General features: G+C 55.8%; 9 protein-coding genes across 9 annotated transcripts; 5 read left to right on the top strand and 4 right to left on the bottom strand.

Annotated features, from left to right (window-relative positions):
* Positions 1-111: 111 nt before the first annotated feature.
* CC84DRAFT_1168522 (uncharacterized protein) lies at positions 112-2,132 on the bottom strand. Its single transcript, XM_018179419.1, has one exon. The coding sequence runs from the start codon at positions 1,664-1,666 to the stop codon at positions 383-385; it is 1,284 nt and encodes a 427-aa protein (XP_018030787.1). The 5' UTR covers positions 1,667-2,132; the 3' UTR covers positions 112-382.
* Positions 2,133-2,264: 132 nt separating this feature from the next.
* CC84DRAFT_1263391 (Fe superoxide dismutase-like protein) lies at positions 2,265-3,455 on the top strand. Its single transcript, XM_018185235.1, has 3 exons — positions 2,265-2,352; positions 2,413-2,581; positions 2,641-3,455. The coding sequence occupies exons 1-3, from the start codon at positions 2,296-2,298 to the stop codon at positions 3,294-3,296; spliced, it is 882 nt and encodes a 293-aa protein (XP_018030786.1). The 5' UTR covers positions 2,265-2,295; the 3' UTR covers positions 3,297-3,455.
* A 333-nt stretch (positions 3,456-3,788) lies between these two features.
* Positions 3,789-4,167, bottom strand: CC84DRAFT_1102461 (cytochrome c oxidase-like protein-assembly factor COX23; the record flags this gene model as incomplete). The annotated part of the gene is made up of 2 exons (XM_018174968.1): positions 3,789-3,972; positions 4,073-4,167. The coding sequence occupies 2 exons, from the start codon at positions 4,165-4,167 to the stop codon at positions 3,789-3,791; spliced, it is 279 nt and encodes a 92-aa protein (XP_018030785.1).
* A 1,411-nt stretch (positions 4,168-5,578) lies between these two features.
* CC84DRAFT_301742 (uncharacterized protein) lies at positions 5,579-6,082 on the top strand. The gene has a single exon (XM_018185797.1). It carries the CDS (start codon positions 5,683-5,685, stop codon positions 5,974-5,976), a length of 294 nt encoding a protein of 97 aa, XP_018030784.1. The 5' UTR covers positions 5,579-5,682; the 3' UTR covers positions 5,977-6,082.
* A 109-nt stretch (positions 6,083-6,191) lies between these two features.
* On the top strand, positions 6,192-7,751 carry CC84DRAFT_1168519 (uncharacterized protein). Its single transcript, XM_018179418.1, has 3 exons — positions 6,192-6,538; positions 6,594-6,960; positions 7,012-7,751. The coding sequence occupies exons 1-3, from the start codon at positions 6,219-6,221 to the stop codon at positions 7,417-7,419; spliced, it is 1,095 nt and encodes a 364-aa protein (XP_018030783.1). The 5' UTR covers positions 6,192-6,218; the 3' UTR covers positions 7,420-7,751.
* Positions 7,752-8,139: 388 nt separating this feature from the next.
* CC84DRAFT_1168517 (uncharacterized protein) lies at positions 8,140-12,193 on the top strand. Its single transcript, XM_018179417.1, has 4 exons — positions 8,140-8,547; positions 8,607-8,726; positions 8,775-8,867; positions 8,949-12,193. Exons 1-4 carry the CDS (start codon positions 8,281-8,283, stop codon positions 11,847-11,849), a joined length of 3,381 nt encoding a protein of 1,126 aa, XP_018030782.1. The 5' UTR covers positions 8,140-8,280; the 3' UTR covers positions 11,850-12,193.
* Positions 12,194-12,531: 338 nt separating this feature from the next.
* Positions 12,532-13,914, top strand: CC84DRAFT_1221926 (uncharacterized protein; the record flags this gene model as incomplete). Its single annotated transcript, XM_018183314.1, has 1 exon — positions 12,532-13,914. The coding sequence occupies one exon, from the start codon at positions 12,532-12,534 to the stop codon at positions 13,912-13,914; it is 1,383 nt and encodes a 460-aa protein (XP_018030781.1).
* Positions 13,915-14,147: 233 nt separating this feature from the next.
* Positions 14,148-15,390, bottom strand: CC84DRAFT_1168516 (putative NAD dependent epimerase/dehydratase). Its single transcript, XM_018179416.1, has one exon. The coding sequence runs from the start codon at positions 15,127-15,129 to the stop codon at positions 14,182-14,184; it is 948 nt and encodes a 315-aa protein (XP_018030780.1). The 5' UTR covers positions 15,130-15,390; the 3' UTR covers positions 14,148-14,181.
* Positions 15,391-16,203: 813 nt separating this feature from the next.
* On the bottom strand, positions 16,204-17,305 carry CC84DRAFT_1230422 (uncharacterized protein; the record flags this gene model as incomplete). The annotated part of the gene is made up of 2 exons (XM_018183694.1): positions 16,204-16,797; positions 16,865-17,305. 2 exons carry the CDS (start codon positions 17,303-17,305, stop codon positions 16,363-16,365), a joined length of 876 nt encoding a protein of 291 aa, XP_018030779.1. The 3' UTR covers positions 16,204-16,362.
* Between the last annotated feature and the right edge of the window lie 291 nt (positions 17,306-17,596).

Below are 17,596 nucleotides of genomic sequence, written 5' to 3'. Positions count from 1 at the left end.
CTACATGTTGAACGCCAACCCGGTCATCGAGCCCTGTACTGGTTGCGGCCTCTCGAAACACACTGCGAAAGCTGCAATTTTCTGGGAGTTTCCGCAAGCTCAAGTAACAGTATTCAAAATATGTATTCGAAAAGAAGTCATGTATATGCATGAAAGAGCCAGTCGGCGTACAAAGGAGTGGCAGTGCCTGGTATCATATCCCCCCAAGTCATCCCTATCCACATTTCACCAACCGACCACCCATTACCAACGCCTCCATCAAAATATCCCCCTAATCAAAGCGAATGATGCAACGCCAGCGCTAACATTAGAAGAAGAAGAACAAAGCAAAGAACAGATGCCGCCAAAGCAAAAAGACCCGTCACGGATAAGGAGCCTTATCCTATATCCTTCCGGCCGAAGACAAATTCCTCACACTCTCCCTGCTATCCTCGCCATACCCCGCCCGCTCCATCAACTTTGTAAACGTCGTGTGGCCCGAGTCGGCCGTCATCCGATTCTCCCGCATCGCCGGCGCCTTGGGAGGTTCGAGGAAGCTGGGCGCGGGCATCAGGACGTCGATGGTCTCGGAGCTGGTGGACCGCGTGGGGGTTTCCAGGGGCCGGCGGGAGGGTTTCGCGCTGTGCTTGCGCTTGCGTCGGCGGGAGTGGGTGCGAGTGGCGCCCTCGTCGGACTCGGGGGACGGCTGGGAGGGCGTCTGGCCTGGCGTGCGGTAGGGATCGCGCAGGGGGTCGCCGGCGCGCATGGCGGGCGGAGGGGGCTGGAGATTCAGCGTCGGTGTAAGGGGCAGGCCGGACCACACGCCCATGGCCAGCTTCGGCGTGCGGTCCCACATGCTCTTGATGCGGGGGGTGAGGCCATGGCCGCCTCCGCCGGCTGCCCGCGTGCCGATCGGCTTCTGCACACTGGGCGTCGAGCTGACCGAGTGCGAGCCCCGGCGGATGAAATCAGTGCGCTGCGCGTGCTGCGGGTCGTAGATGGGGTCGCTGATGGTGCGCGCGACGTGTCCGAAATCGCCGCTGTACCGGGCAGCTTTGGCATCGCGGCGCCGCTTGGTCAGCCAGATGAAGGCGATGACGCCCAGCGCGCCGAGGAGGAGTCCTGGGAAGAAGCCAGCTGCGAAGGATTTGGCGTCGAAGGAGGACGCTGGCGGAGGGAGGGCGTCCGGCGGGCAGCCGGAGGACTGGGAGGCGGAGGCTGGGCTGGTGGTTGGGGAGGACGTGGGGATTGGGACGGTGGAGGAGGGCGTGTCTTGAGAGGCGATGCACATGCCGTTGCTGCACTTGTAGCCTAGGGGGCAGCAGGCGTCGCCGCACTTGGGGAGCTCGACGTCCGCGGTCTCGGCGAAATGGATCTGGTTGTCTGGGAAGAGAGTGGCATTGTATTGGGTAGTATCGCAGGGAACTGTCTGGATGGTGGAGCAGTCCTTGCCTTTGGGGCAGCAGATGACGGCTTGGATGGTCGAGTTGACGGTCGTGCAGGTTGTGTCGGATGCGCAGCAGAAGCTGGCTGGGAGGTCGCCGCCGCATTGTTGGAGGTTCGACTTGCCTCCACATACTGGTTCGGCCCGGAGGAAAAGAGAGGATGCTGTTGCTGCCGGAATCATGACGGCTGCAAGCAGGAGAAGAGATATGCGTGAGAGCTTGGGACCAGCCTGGCGACTCATTTTGAAATGCAGAAACACGAGAACCAACAGAGAATGGGTGGCAGACGAATGGAATCAGTCCCAGAGAGAGACGGGAGTATTTGACTTGACTGGGAGAATGGACACAGCTCAACACAAGACCAGCATTATCAACAGCGAAGCGAAGGGAAGTGGAGAACAGGACGCCCGTGCAATGCAAACGAAACGAAACTGAACAAAGGTCGATCCAAAGGGCAGGCTCAGCGGGCACGCGGTATATAGCTGCAGTTGACCGCCCAGAGCGCGCCTGCACGCGAAGCGGCTCTTCGACCACGATGCAGTGGCCGGCGCCCGCCTGCTGTCGCCCGACTCCACCGGCGGGCCGCCCGTCGTTCTGGAAATAGGCACATGGGAGGCGCCGAGTGGACGACAGGCGCCGAATGGCGGGCGCGGCCAGCGCAGCCGTGGCAGGTGACTCCCACGAGCGTGTGGCTCTGGGCCGTCGAGGGTGAAACGGGCGAGGAGCGCAGCGCTTCGTGTTGGCCGAGACGCTGCGGGTGGGCGCGTGCTCATTGGCCAGCGCGTTAGCGGCGCTGCGGCGCCCTTGCGCGGAAAAGTCGACGAGGGCAGCGGCAGCGGCAGACCGTCCATCGCACCGCCAGACACACATCATGATAATACGCTCCCTCACGAGACGGCCCGGCGCCCTCCAGACTCTCGCCCAGCATGTGAGCGCCCGCGCCCGCACTGCCTGTGCACTGCCAATGGCATACTGACGACGGCCCCAGGCCAGCAGAGCTCCCTACGCACGACGGTTACACGGGGTGCCGTCGCTGCTGAACCACGACGAGCTGGTCAACAATGGCATCCCGGGCCTGTTCAGCAAGAAGCAGTTTGACATTGCCTACACGCAGTACCAGGGCCACATCGTCGAGTCCCTCAACATTGCGACCGCCGGTAAGCCTCGCCTCGCACTGCCCGTCCCCCAAAGGCTCACCGCTGACCCCGACCCCCAGGCTCCGCGTACGAGAACAGAGACCCCAAGTCCCTCATCGTCGACATCGCCCGCGATCCCCTGATGGCCTACCCCTGGAACCTCGCCTCCATGGCCTTCAACAACCACTTCTTCTTCCGCGGCCTCAACACCAACCCCAACATCGCATCCGCGCCCTCGGCCGACCTCGTGCCCCTCATCAACCGCAGCTTCCACTCCCTCGAGACCCTGCAAGAGACAATGATGCTCACCGCCGACGCCATGTTCGGCCCCGGCTTCGTCTGGCTCGTCCAGACCCCCGACGCAAAGGACCAGCCCCTCAAGCTCCTCACCACCTACATCGCCGGCAGCCCGCTCTCCGGTGCCCACAACCGCAAGCAGCCCGCCGACATGAACACGCAGAACACCGAGTCGTACGCGGGCAGCTTCGGCGCCGCTGCCCGCCAGAAGGAGAACAGGCCCAAGAAGGCCCTCGGCGGTGTCGACGTTGTCCCGCTGCTGTGCGTCAACACGTGGGAGCACGTCTGGCTGCACGACTACGGCGTCGCCGGCAAGATGAGCTTCTTGGAGAAGTGGTGGGCCAAGATCGACTGGGCGCAGGTGCAGCAGAATGTGCTGTTCGAGAAGCCCCAGACGCAGAGCGCGGGAGGCGGGTTCAGGCAGTTTTACAGCAGCTAGAGAAGCCAGCTGCTGGGCAAGGTGTAGGACTACATGTACAAAATAGAGGGGAGGCTGGATGGCGAGCTGAGCATATAGATGTACACTAACTACTGCTGCACGAGAACTTGTTGCCTGGATAGCACTGCGTGCAAATCGAGTCAATGGCCCTACGATTGCGTTTTTGGTCATATGCCAAAACAAGGCATTGCACGAAGCCGCGCTTCTGGAGCTTGCAAGAGCGGCTGTCTGTGGTCTGCCGTCTGTGCAACCTCGAACCCGTCGAACTGCGTCCTCCATCGTAGCACGACCTCGCGTCCTTTGTTGCCCTCGCCCAAACTATGCCTACACCCATGCCATGTCCCAGACCACCCAGCCCAGAAAAACCAGCCAAAACGCCATCGCATATGCATCGTAGAGTCGAGATTTCCCCGGGCAGTCATCCCCATCTCTGCCTGTCCATCCTTTTACATTCCTCTCCCCTCACGTATCTGCCCTCTCCTGCCGGCGAATCTACCCAAACCAACTGCTCTTCCTCCGCGCCTCCTTCCGCGCCGCCGTCCACTGCTCCTTGCAATCCCGATACGCCTGGAAGAAGTCACTGCACATCTCCCTGTCGCCGCCGTTGCGGTTGAGACACCGGATGCTCTTGTTCGCCGCTTCTTGGCACGGGTCAAAGTACTCGCTGTACGCCTTGCTGTGAATCCACAACATCAGTATGAGGAAAGACTGGACGGGCAGCATGGTGTAGGGAGGAGGATTGGGTTGGATTCGAGGTGAAAGCTTGGGCAAGTTACTTTTCGAAGCGCGTGGCTGTGGGCCCGGTCCATTGGTTGTCGGTCGAGGGCGCGTCGCCGGGCGCAGAGGCCGTGGGGGTGTCTTTCTTCGACATTGCGACTGCGGTACGCGTCAAGCCTCGGATTATTCGTGTTTGCGACGTCGATGAAGATGGCTATGGTCGAGATGCAGATGCAGACGCAGGGATGGGTGGCGCCGCCGAGGTGCGCCGCGTGCGCGCGGCAGGTGCACGCGAGGCAACGGCGTCTTGAGCTTGGGATGGTCGTGGGTGAGACATTAGGTTCACATATTGTAGAGTGAGACGAGACGAGACGACATTATCTCATATGGGGGAGGACGAAGGCCGTTGCGATCCATCCTGGCTCTCTGATGCTGTGTTCAGACTGATCTGATCGCTAAACATTGGCTTGAGGTATCTCTAAAATGGTCGACTATACACGGGTAGCAACGGATTGAGGCGCATGCAAGCCATACCAGCTTTGCATATTCTGGTAGCATATTTCATGAACGATGGTGCTCGTCTCATCTCCATAAGTGCGGGACTGGTTGTGTAAGATCATGTACCGGGTGAGAGCACACCAGCCAGACGCTGTTCGTGCTGGACGAGAGGCTGTTACGCCCGACACTGCGCGGTCCCTGCTCCGAAGGCAACTGTAAGCTAATTCCGGGAGTCTTCGGACAGGGAAGCCGATATTACTCGTCTCATGCGCTTTCTCTTAACGCCCAGGCTCGAAACGGCGCGGCTCGGTGGCGAGGGACCGAAGGTATCTGGCTGTCGGATTCTACGATACTCCATAAATCCATAGCCTTGATAGAAACAGGGAAGCCGTTAGTAGTGTCCGCGGAAACCGCTCGAGAATTTCCGGGGAAGCGATTATGATGCAACGGTCACTCCACGTGCTGCTTCTCTGTTTCTAACCTGTGGCGTACCGTTGCGGCTCAATCACACGGGCCGAACGTGCACGATTGTGGCTCACACGCACATTGACGTAGACCCTGCCTCGAGTTGCAAAGGCAGCCTGGCGGTCGTGATCCGATGGCAGCCAGTGTCACGCGATGGCAAGCTTTCCGCAACACTGGAAGAAGGTCTGGCCCACATAGGGCTGAAGGTCTTTGTTGCGAGTAGCGATAAAGCGCAAGGTTACCACGGTTGTAGGGTACCATTGCTGATTCATTGTGCACATGCACTTCCGTTCTCAGAGGAATTGTTATGTGGGGAACAAAGTAGGCTTGAAAGCTCCGCATCCCAGCGACCAGGTAAGGTAGCCGGCAGACTTGCCCCTCCTGTTCATCCAATGGCAGTGGGGTTTGCCTTGTGACACTCGTACCGTCGTCTCGTGTTGTTGCATGTTTGCAATTGACTTGGCAGGTAATTTGATAAGGTGTAGTGGGCGAGAGCATCTCGATGCCTCGAGGGTTGAATGTTCACCAGCTCGTCCGACCCATCGCGGCAATGACAAGGCGAGGACACATCTTGGCCCATCATGCCGTGGCAGAGGTTCCGTGACAACGGTGTGAGACGCGACTTGACCCGCGTTGATGGTGCTCATAGACTTGGTGCCAGACCGCAGGCTCAATCAGTATTGCACTGGCTGTGGCTCGTATAAAGATGCTGAAGGATCAGCAGGGTGCAACCACGTTGTTGTGTCGTACACTGCAGAACGAGCTCGGCTGCCATTCTTGTGAACCGTATCAAAGTGTCGCTTGTCGACGCTCACTCCTGCCCCTGAGCTGTACAACGTGCGCGGCGGGTATTCCACTCAGCCGGCCCGCTCAATCACCGTTACATCGCGAGGTTAGTACTTCCCCCATAGTATTGCTGGCTCATCTTCGGCACGTTTCTGTTCCTTCCCTGTTAATTTTGTTGATTGTTCCATTGTTTCACTGCACGGTTAGCCTCTAGGCCTCAGATAACTGGGCTGTGCGTCAAGGTATGCGTCAGAACGCGAGTATTTCACCGCAAAGGCGGCTTCGACCATCTGCACTGGCCATCGTCAGCCACTATAAACTCAACGTACCTGCTTTCGTACCCTCTATCAATCTTTTCAGTGCCGCCCACTCACCCTCTACGAGCTGCACCTGTCGCTTCCAATTCAAATTGCCACACTCTTCAGCATGGTCCAAAATCAGGATCTAACATCACCAATGTCAGATCACTCAGCCGACATGATGGCTACTGTAGCTGTCCAGACCACCGTAGCGCCCGCAGTTGCCCGGCTCAGGGCTGTCCCCAAATTCGACCCGGTCCGGCACTTGGCGCGAGCGTTTCCGGAGAAGAATGTGTCGATGCAGGAACTTGGCTTTGCGGAAGACGTTGGCGTGTCGCCCGTCGCCGTGTCGGGTCCCTTCCAGCTCTTCACCTCGGAGGCAGTCAACATCATGCGCGACGAGATCTTCTGCGTCCCGGACAAGTACAAGTTCAGCAGCAACATCGCCAAATCGCAACTCCGAGGCTACGCAAAAGAGTAAGTAAAGCACGATCCATTCGCATTCAGAGCAATGATTACTAACGCCTTGTAGCTGCGCCCCGTTCACGTGGGATGCTTGGAACCACCCTGAGACCATTGCACTCATCTCAGAGATTGCCGAAGTCGAGCTTGTGCCTGCAATGCCTTATGAGATCGCACACATCAACCTCTCGTCCAAGTCTAAGGAAGACGCCCAGCAAGAGTTGGCAAAGTACCAGGAGCACCAGCGTCGCTACCAAGAAGACGAAGGAATCGGTGGTTGTCGAGAAGTAGTTGAGACGCCGATTGTTGGCTGGCACACCGACAGCTATCCTTTCGTGTGCGTGCTGATGATGAGCGACGTCCGTGGCATGGTCGGGGGCGAGACAGCTATACGCATGGTCAATGGAAAGGTACTCAAGATGCGAGGTCCATCACAGGTAAGTCAATTATGACCATTTCTAAGAGCATTGTTATTAACATCGTGTTAGGGCTGTGCGGTCATCATGCAAGGACGATACATCACTCACCAAGCTATGCGCGCCCTCGGAGCACAAGAGCGCATCACTTCTGTCACGAGCTTTCGTCCCAAGTCTGCTCTCCTGAAGGACGACACCGAATTGCGAACTGTGCGTGGGGTCTCCGACCTCAACGAGCTATACTACGACTTCGCTGAGTATCGCCTGAAGCTCTTGGAAGAGCAGATCCAGCACGAGCGTGAGCGAGTTCAGGCTGCTCGCAAGGCTGGCGGGGAGTTTGCAACCGCTCAGCACAAGCAGTTCCTCGGAAATGTGACTGCCTTCTCACAGCAGTCATCCCATGAGCTCGTCGACCAGTGCGAGGTCCAGAAAGGATACATCGAGAAAGTCGACTTCCCAGATGCTGCTATTGACATCTAGAGGAACGCGACGGGAACGACAACACTGGCTAGGAACAACGAAGTATAGGAGTATTTACGAGACGTTGAGTTGCATCTCCACGGCTCGGTGTTGTTCATACTTTTATGGTTCTTGTACTTGATATCTGTCAAAACTGAGGGTCCCTTGGAAGGCCTCCTTCGGGAGGCATGCGCGCTTCCATTGTTGGCGTTTCGGATATACCTTGGGTTTGCAATGTCTTCTCGAGCACGGGCTTGGGTTTCATGGAGGCGGTACTCTGGCTGTTGGGAACAGCTCATGGGAGCACGAGATGGTTCAAGGACCCGATCGTAGGAGTGTACAAAGACTGGGCTTGCGTCTATGTATATAATTGCATTCACTGTATTTAGATCGATATCTGAGCTGTAAACTGTGAAGACGTCTCAATGTGTTTCTGATGAGCAGAGTCGCAAGAAAGCAGAGCCCTTGGACTGAACCGCACGGATAGGGAAGGCGCTCCACACTAGTAGCAGGTGCATCGAATAACATGATGGATTCAGAGGAGACGGGGATGGCCATTGGCAAACATGGTGAGATAGGCGCTGCAAGGGCGACAATTCGGGCAGTGCAGGGCAGAGGAGTGGAGCAGTGGACGTGACGAGGCAGCGGGCCGGCGTCTAGTGACAGCGCCGGGCTAAAGCTCGGGTGCTAGGCGTGCTGGGGTTTGGCGACGTCCAGCCTGCTCCACTTTGGCGGCCCTGCCTGCACTTGCCCATCCTCACAGCGCGGAGTGCGGCACGGCGAGCTCTCTACCTGGATGTAGAAGCAGACACGCCGCCCGCCAGCCCTGGACTTGTCTGCTCATACCAACCTGGGTGTGTCGTCCCTCCCCCGCCGGGCGCCATGAACCACACACGACCGCCTTCCCCGCCGTTGGCCGCGGCTCGCCCCAGGAATTCGTCGTCGTCCATCGCGTCCCAACATGCCACCACCAGCAACTCGACGCTGGCAGGCCCCTCCAGCTCCAAGGCCCGCGGCAGCACTCCCAGCCGCTCGCCTGCCCAGGCTGCAGACGGACGCCCCGGCCGCGCAGCCAGCAAGGACAGCCTCAAGCAGAAGATGGCGGCCAAGATCCCAGAAGAGCCACCACGCCCAAGCAAAGCGGATGAGGTGAGGTCTCGGCAGGCAAGGCTGGTGGAACAAAGATTGCGTCGGCTAACCCTGCCCAGCAACTCAAGGTGCTGCGTTCAGAGTTCGACAGCCTTCGCGCACATCTCACATGCAAGATCTGCGACCGCCTGCTCTACCAGCCATACACGATAGCCTGCGGACATACATACTGCTACAGCGTAAGTACAGCCGCTGCAACCCGATGTGGGGGATACTGACGTGCACAGTGCCTTTGCACGTGGTTCGTCAACAACAAGCAGCGCAAAACATGTCCGGACTGCCGAACCGTGGTGACGCATGTGCCCGCTCCGGCGTATGTGGTAAGTGCCAGTCATGCAGAAGCTACGACCTCTTCAACATCGCAGGCGTACAGAAATCGAAGCTTGTCTAACATTCCTCAGATCCGCGACATGACCAGCGTTCTCATCGGCCGAGCCGAGTTACTTCCCTCCGGCTCTGGCGATACGATAGAGCAGCACAAGCAATGGCAAAAGGAAGAAGCTGATGCTGTCCAACTAGACAAGGACAACACCGATCCTCGCACAGGTGGTCTGTTCAAGGGATGTTTCAAGTCTGCTCACGCACGAGGTCCTTCCCTGCAAGTAATTCGCGACCAAGAAGATGGAGTCGAACGCTGCCCTGTGTGCTCGTGGGAACTCGAGGACGGCGAATGCGTTCAGTGTGGACTGTTCTTCGACGAGAACGGAGAGTTAACCTGGACCGACAGCTTCACTGGCTTCAGCGACATGGACGAGATGTCCGAGCAAGACCTGTCGGGCGAAGATCTTGACGCCGAAATGGACATGGAAGATCCGGATTTCGATCCCTATGGACCACCTCCCGGCAATTGGGAAGACTACTATGGTCCAGACGAAGGCAACTTTATGATGCAACGTTTTCTCCAACATGGCATTCCACAGCATGCCCCATTCTCACGAAGGCCCATGTCGCATAGTGAGGCTGGCAGCAGGCGATCATACTCGCAAAGCATCGTCTCTGATCTTCTGCCCGAGGAGATGGATACCGTAGAAGAAGAGGACGAAGAAGACATGGAGGAAGACTCTTCCATGAACGACTTCATAGACGACGACGAGGATCAGTCATCCGCATCCGCCGGCGCCTCGTCAACCCCTGGCCAGACGCCTCAACCATCAAATTCCCAAACCAGAATCAATGCAATCAATCGGAGAGCTCGACGTGTCATTGAAGAATCGGAGACGTCCTCCACCATTTCAAGCGTGATCGAGGAGGAAGAGGAAGAGGAGGAGGAAGACGAAGAAGACCAGGGCCCAATCCGCAGAGGTCAGAGAAACCGTGCTCAGACACGCGTTCTGAACCGCGCGAATGGCTCAAGAGAACCATCGGGTCCTCCGTCTTCCACATCCACAGATGTGTCCACTGATGATCTAGACGAAGATACGCAGGCATTGTTGCAATCCCAGGGATGGATGCTACAGCACCATGGGCCGGATGAGATGGGCGAGGATGATGATAGCGATGGGGGAAGAACGACGGTTGGGTCGTCGACTGTTGGGTGGGATGCGACCGCGATTTCCAATGATAGAGTCCGAATGGGCGGTTCTCTGACACCTACTGCAGATCGACCTCGACCCAATAATACGATTCGCCCTCCTTCCCGTGTGGGCAACCCACTCCGGCGACAGGCCTCGGCCCTATCTACCGCGAACGCCCATTACGAGGATGGCGAGGCCGACGATGACGACTCCGATGTAGACCAAGACGGGGACATTACGATGGCCATAAATTCCCTCCGTAACCGAAGGTCTCGAGCACAGCTACGCAATGCTGCGGCCTTTGCCAACTTCAACAACCGTTATTCGAATCGTGGCTTACCCCAAGGCAACCCGATCGATGCGGATGCTGAGGGTGATTCGGATCATTCACAGGACGGTCGCCGACGAACGCGTCAACAGGCTTATAACCCTCGCATCAGTCGACTGTTCGCTGATCACCTGGGCGCACTTCAGGAGATCCAAGGTGGTCTGTTGGTGGACATAGAACCTCGCTCAATTACTCCAATTGCTCGCCCGCGTACATCGAATCGAAACCGACCGAGTCCTGCGCAAGCGTATTCTCCATTCTTGCCTCCTGCACCAGTGCGCATGCGCACGCCTCTCATGAATAATACTGCAAATCCTGCCTTGCCTCGCGCTCCAGCATCTCCACCTAGACGGACAGCGCATACGCCGAGCCTCTCCGAAGTCCTCCATAGCGAAAACGCTGCAAACGCAAGCCGTTCTGCCTCCGTCACTTCCGGTAGCAGTTCTTCCGTGGTACTGACGCCTGGCACCTCGACGCCTACGTCGCAACAGTCTAACAGCACGGCATCGCAACCTCAAGCTGGATTGAGCATCGACATGGGACACCGTCCACCCAGCAGAGTGAACTCGCGTCCCCCTTCAGCTGCTGGACGACGCAATTCGGCGGGTTTTTCGCCGGTGTATCCCCAATTTCCTCATTCCAATGTCGGTCTGAACATCCAGGGTCGCATCTTCCCTTCACAGGCGGGGAACCCATGGGGTGCTTTCGTACAGCCTCGCATCCGAAATCTCAACTCGCGCCAGGTGCTCAGGGAACAATCCTCGACCGCCACATTGAGAGCCGTCAGTTCTCGAGCCAATGTCCGAGAGCCTGCAGCTTCACCGCAAGCTCCAAGAACCCAAGCCTCGCGCATCGACTTGCGTGCTCAGCCTTCTCGCCGCCGGCTCAATACTCAGTCTTCTACACGAACTCTGCGAGCAAGCGAACACGCTCGGCCACCCCCATCTCCCACTGCTGGGGCTGCGAGCGGTGGCGCACAACCTGCTTCGCGCCCCACGCGATACACGCCCGAAGAGACGGACCGTCTTGCACGTGAGCTCATCAACACCAGGATGCAAGTATTGAGACCACCCGGGCCGACACCTGCACGCAACAATCCATTTGTTCCAGGGTTCAGACGCCCGGCCAATCCCTCTGAAGCGACAGCTGGTGCTACAATAGCGTCATATCACACCAGGAGCAATTCCAATGAATCCGCAACCTCTGGAGGCTCCTCGCATACCACAACTTTGACGTCGTCCTCGCCTGGACTTACTCGCAGGCGAAGCAACCGTCACATGGGTGTTGCGCCACCGGGCGTCTTGCCTGCGACTTCGAATGGTACTTTCCCGACAGCGGCTTCGGGATACTACGCTCGCCAGAGACAGAACTCTATCGGTAGCTCCACTTCCGCCTTCGATATGCCCCTAGATGCGAATGCCCGAGGCATGAGTCCGATGTTGGCGACTTCCCTCATCTAGCGGATGAAGTTACATGACCCATGTTAACCAATACTCTCGACCTCAGCCGAATTTTCTTCACTTTCTTTTCCACATTCTTTACTTACATTGGGGTTTCTGGGCATGGGATCGGTATGAGTAAGGATCCATCCGGATTCAATGAAGCGGACATATGAGTCACGATTACTGGACGCCGTGGTATGAAATGATACGGAGTTGATTATGTTGAATGGCATGGCATCGGCGTCTCTCTATTCGGCATTATACCACGGTAATAGCATCTCTGTCATTAGCGGGCGTTGATGATACCAATTCGATCATTTTGAGTGTGCTTGTCGCTTTGCAATTGACAGCATTGTGTTCCCGTGATAGCCTGCGCAATTATGCACCTTGTTAGCATCGACTCGTCCCTGGCCGTCACTGCCGCAATATCATTCAAAGCCCCATAAGTGCCCACAGCAAAGTTTGAATCGCTGCAAACATTGACATGAAACAGCCTTGCAGTAGTCTCACCCGTAGATCACAATTGTGTAAGACGAATAGTTCACTGGTCGTATTGTGTCCTTCACACGAGTGATCGTAAAGTTTTTCAACTTGAAGTCCGCCGCAAGCTTCATCCTTGCCTGCCAGAAGTTTACATACAAAGTCGGGGAACCATTTCTTTCGTGGTTTCTCCCAAATCACAAATCTCACAGCAACTAGAATGTCCTCTGCCAATACAGACAGCACCATTGATAGCATAGTCTTCGAAATGAGGCAACACCACGCACTCCGTAGCCGCTTGTACACCAGTCCCCGTCTGCCTACATACCAGTCCTTCCTCGATCAGCTACGGGACTTGGACACCGGTAGTCTGACACCGGGCGCATACTGCCCAATATGCCGCGTACCATTCTCGGAATCGCAGACTATATCTAGCAACGCTGGATCGGAGTATCAGTATGGTCTCGCCCTGGAAACTCTGCCATTTCATATTGAAGACAGCCACGCTCTCATCGACAGCCCCGTCCGCTTACCCTGCGCCTCCCAGCACATAGTGGGTAAGGCGTGCATCGTGACCTGGGCGACCGAAGGCGGCGGTACAACATGTCCCCTCGACCGAGAGGAGCTTTTCATTCTCGGCGCAGAAGACACGTTCTCTGTCACAGACGACGAACACCGCTTCAACACCGGTCTACGTGCCATCGAAAAACTGCCAATCCGGCAGCTCCTTGTGCGCTTCCGCGCCGCCACTGAATCCGGCATTGTGAGAGTGAACGCACGCGCCATGACCAAGCGTCTGGCTACGTTGATCTTCCGCATCGTCTTCGAAACGCATGGTGTTCCTGAGGCTGCTACGCTACGCTGGAAATGGCCACGCATTGGACGCCCGCTATATGGGTATAACGAAGCGTCCGCGTTCCGCAGTGTGGTGAAGCAGTGGGTGGACGGCGAGCCGCTGGAAGAGGATGGAGGGTATCCAAGGCACATTGTGACGTTGCTTAACCCTGCGCTGCCGCATGTATTTGCGCTGCTGTATCGCCTTGCGCGGTTTTTTCAGGCGAGGAGCATGTCTCTCGATGAGTTGGCGTGCGCGATGCAGCAGCACATGCACGTGTTTTTCAAAGACTTTGCGTACGTTGTTACCGATGAGAAGGTCTTAAGATCTATCACGTTCAAGACTATCGATATTTGGACGACGCAGGAACTCCTCGTCACGCAGCTAAGAACAGCGACGAACCAGCCGGATGAATGGGCTGGCATTGTGGGGCCGAGAGATAGACCAGTGACGCCTTACTTTGGGCTGCGTGGGAGGGGCAGGATTGGGTATTGGCATTTCAACAGGGAGAGCGAGAGGGAGAGGCGGGAAAGGCGGGCGACGCTAGGAGAAGCGGCTGGGTTGCTGGTATACGATGACGATGAGGATGTCCCACAAGGGGAAAGTGGGCGCGAGAGACCAGGAGTGAGTAGGTCACCAGACTTGGGTGCATCGGTACGGCCGTGGTCGCCTCTGAGTGGCGAGACTGAAGAAGAATTTACTCTGCTCACCAGTGGTATCATCATTAATGATAGACGTAACCCGAGGGGGCTCCGCGAGGAGGCATAGGACTGGAATGCTGAGGGTGAGGGCTCTGCTTAACGATCGAGTGTAGTAGGCTTTCTCGGATGCTACACACTGTGGGAGGCTTGTGGTTGGAGCTTTTGCTATGATGTATCTTCTTTACTGTAACGTGATCGATTGTTGAATCTTTTGTTGATATTACATGCACCTGGGCAACATTTGTATCGACTTATGTAGGCGCATTCAAGAAAAAGCGATGGAATTGATCAAGTATCTTTTCATCTCGCTCTCAGGAGGGTAATGTATCTTTGCTCACTTCGCCTGCTTCTTCATCGCTTTCGCAACATCCACATACGATCCACTCCTTATCTCCTCCAAAATGCCCTTCTCGGCCTGAACACTCCACCCCAGCTGCTCCCTCGCCTTCTTGTTCGACGACCGACACTTTGCCGTCATGAAAATCGCCAAGAACATCCCCATCTTGGCCTTCACCTCCTCCACATCGAGCTCTTCGCAAGGAAACCCAAGCGTCTCGCAGATAGCCTCAGATATTTGCTTCTGTTGAATATCCGTCTCGGAAGTCGCATTGTACGATTCCCCAGCCACCGCTTTCTCGGCGAGGATGAGATACAGACGCGCAGCATCTTCTACGTGCACAGTGGTAGTAAGGGCGGTGCCAGGCTTGATGAAGAAACCCTTGCCGCGGGGTGCGAACGAATCCATGTAGAGACGAACGCCGCTACCACCTCTCCCATACACGTATGGCGCGAGGCGGACGTAGGCAACGCGGACGCCTTGGTCGAGATACGTCTGCTTGTTCGACTCGAAGCCTCGGGCATAGATGTGGCCTTCCGGCCATCCAGGCGATTTCTCGTCCGTCTCTTCGTCCTCGGGATGAGGCTGGGCGGTCATGGCGCCGCTGGTGATGATGAGGGGCTTGTTGGTACCTTTTACGCCGGCGGCGAGGGCGTTGTTCGCAGCGTAATTTGTGGCCCAGCGCTCGTCTTGCGAGATATTGAAGTCCGAAGCAATAGCGTCGGCCATATTGATAACGATGTCGGCTTTTGATGCCTCAGCCGTGAGAACATCGAGGGACTTGATGTCGCCGCGGACTGGGTTCGCTCCGAGGGCGCGCAGTTTGGAGTCGCTGGATTCGGAGCGCGAGAGGGCGGTCACTGAGTAGCCTTGTGCAACGGCATATTCGATAATGACGGCACCAATGTATCCTGAGCCGCCAGTGATGAAGATGGTCTTGGACATATTGTCGGGGAGATGGTGATGGTCAAAAAGGCTGGACAGAATGTGAAATGGTATTGATATGCTTTAAGCCTCAAGGTAGTCGTGAAATTGATCGAGACTGAACTCTGTGTGAGTAGACGTTGTAACGTACCTCGCTCGATTCTTTATAGATACCATTTCGTACGACTGCAGGTCAGCGAGCGGGCGTAGCGGAGGTAGTAACGTATAGTTAGGACTTAGTGAAGCGTCCCAGCGTACGTCAAAGGTGTCTATGACATGGCTTTACTCCTCCCTCTACCGCTGAACGAATGCCGACATCTTCATTGAGGAACGCGCTAAACCCTCGTCGTAAAGGCAAGCGTTCGGACAGGGCGCAAGGCTGATGGCGTAGGAACCATACCTAGACAGGTAACAAGCTAGCCTGCTGTCGTACGCAAGGAAATTTGGGGTGCCGGGGATAGTCTCGGTGTTAGGCCAACTTCAGGCTCCGTGAGAGCTACAACATCAGGACACCTGGATACGGACAACGCACAAAGGTCGTTAACACTTCCATGATGACGATCGGGTGTTGTGCTTAGCTTCATACTGTCTTGGTTGACCAACGCAATTGATGGTTCTGTACGCAGTCGAAATGCCCACCCGGCGCCCAAGGTATGATAAAGGAATAACGATTCCGTGTTGCCAAAATCGTCGTTTCCCGTATCGAATATTATACCATACAAGTTTTCTAGTAAATTCGCACAGCCTCAGTCAGCCATTCCAGCGAATCTCTCCCTCCCTACTATCATCGCGATCGCCATGATCATTTCAGCCCCCAAACCATCTAATCACCAAATACTTTGTACTTCCTATGAGAATCGACCAATGAGCCATTACAACCGTAGCGTGGCGATTTTTTGTTCGATAAGACTGATGTAGTGTCTCGGGACGATTGAGGCCCATGCGACAATTGCAGCTCTATCTTTTAGAGAACCGACTGTAGTACGACACCACCTCTGCGCGCGAATGCTCGGTGTCGGTTACCGTGAGTTGGGATACGAATGCGCATATTTTTCTGAGAAACTGCAAGCTTTACATGAGGCACTGGAAATGGTCCTCATAATCGCTTTCCAGTTCATCCACAGATGTTCCAGCTAAGAAAGTTTCATCTCCTCTTGTGAAGCTCTCTCACCCGCCTGAGACCGGTGAGAACTTTCGAGGGTACTTACGTTAACTGTGGCATCGGCTCATTCGGAATAGACGTCTGGCCACCTGTTAGGAAAAGACCAAGTCCTTCCTATGTGTCTGTGTATACCCGACTGGTACGGTGACAGTCGCTGTGACCGTCGGGCCAGTGGCTGTTGATGTAGTTGTGCTGGTCACAGTTTCGTAGACGGTCGAAAAGCTCTGTTCGGTTGCAGTGGTGATGCTGGTCGTCGTTGTGGTTGACATTGCTCCGATTACCACGGTCAATGTCACAGTCGTCGTTCTAAAGGGTACGAAAATGGTGCTAACAGTTGTGGTACTAGTTTTGGTCGAGCTTGTCTTTGTTGTTGCCGTGACCACTTGTGTGGAGGCTGGCTGCGAAGTCACGTAACAGCTGCAGCCTTTTGCTCGCAAGGTCGAGGATGATTGGTCGAAGTTCGGACGGACAACCAGGCGCAACATCGCCCAGTGTATTTGGAGCAACCCGTTTGTTGAGTATATTGACTGTCGAGGTCACGCTGCAAGATGAGTCAGTAATGAATGTGCTTGCATGACGCGATGAAAAGCTTACGTAGTTGTGCCAGCAGGCATTGTTGTCACAGAGGTAGTATGCGATGTCTGATATAAGGTGACCGGTACAATTTGAGTGGTAGTTGCAGTCGAGAGTGATGTGGAGATGATTGTTGCGGATGACGTTGTGGTGGTTGTGGCCGACGAGGTTGCGACTCCAGATGTGGTCGTGACCGTAGTCTTGAGAATACTCGTCGCGATGCATTTTTGAGTTGTAGTCGTGGTACTCGTTGTTGTGGTTGGGGCGGAGATCCTGAGGAGTTCGGAGCAGATCGAGGACGCAGGTTTGACATGCTAGGTCAGAATTTTCTTGAGGATCACGACCTCTCCACGGGTACAATATGCAGGGGCAGCACGATCCTTGTGGTCCCTCGGCGATTAAAGGTGTAGCAGATGGCAGAGTCAATTGGAGGAGCAAGACAAAAAGTCCGAAAAGTGACATTTTGGTGGAGAATGCAAACATCGCTACAGTGATAGCTGAGAAGTGAGCGAGGCGTTATTTAGAGCCGGTGGGGGTCCGTAATTTTGTCAAGTTATTCCGGTTCTTGATTAGAGTCAATGTGGTTAATCTTCTGCGATCTTAGAGTAATAGTACCTGTGTATTAACTTCGCGTGCAATTCTACGCATGGACGACGCATCAAGCGTGAGGCTGAAGATCGACGGGCGATTTGGCCCCATACTGCAGATCTAGATCCCATTCCTGGCGAATTTTATCCTAAGCTGGAGTCATAG

The sequence above is a fragment of the Paraphaeosphaeria sporulosa genome, assembly GCF_001642045.1.
Source record: "Paraphaeosphaeria sporulosa strain AP3s5-JAC2a unplaced genomic scaffold CC84scaffold_12, whole genome shotgun sequence".
Lineage (NCBI taxonomy): Eukaryota > Fungi > Ascomycota > Dothideomycetes > Pleosporales > Didymosphaeriaceae > Paraphaeosphaeria > Paraphaeosphaeria sporulosa.
This window is presented reverse-complemented; position numbering and strand designations above follow the sequence as displayed.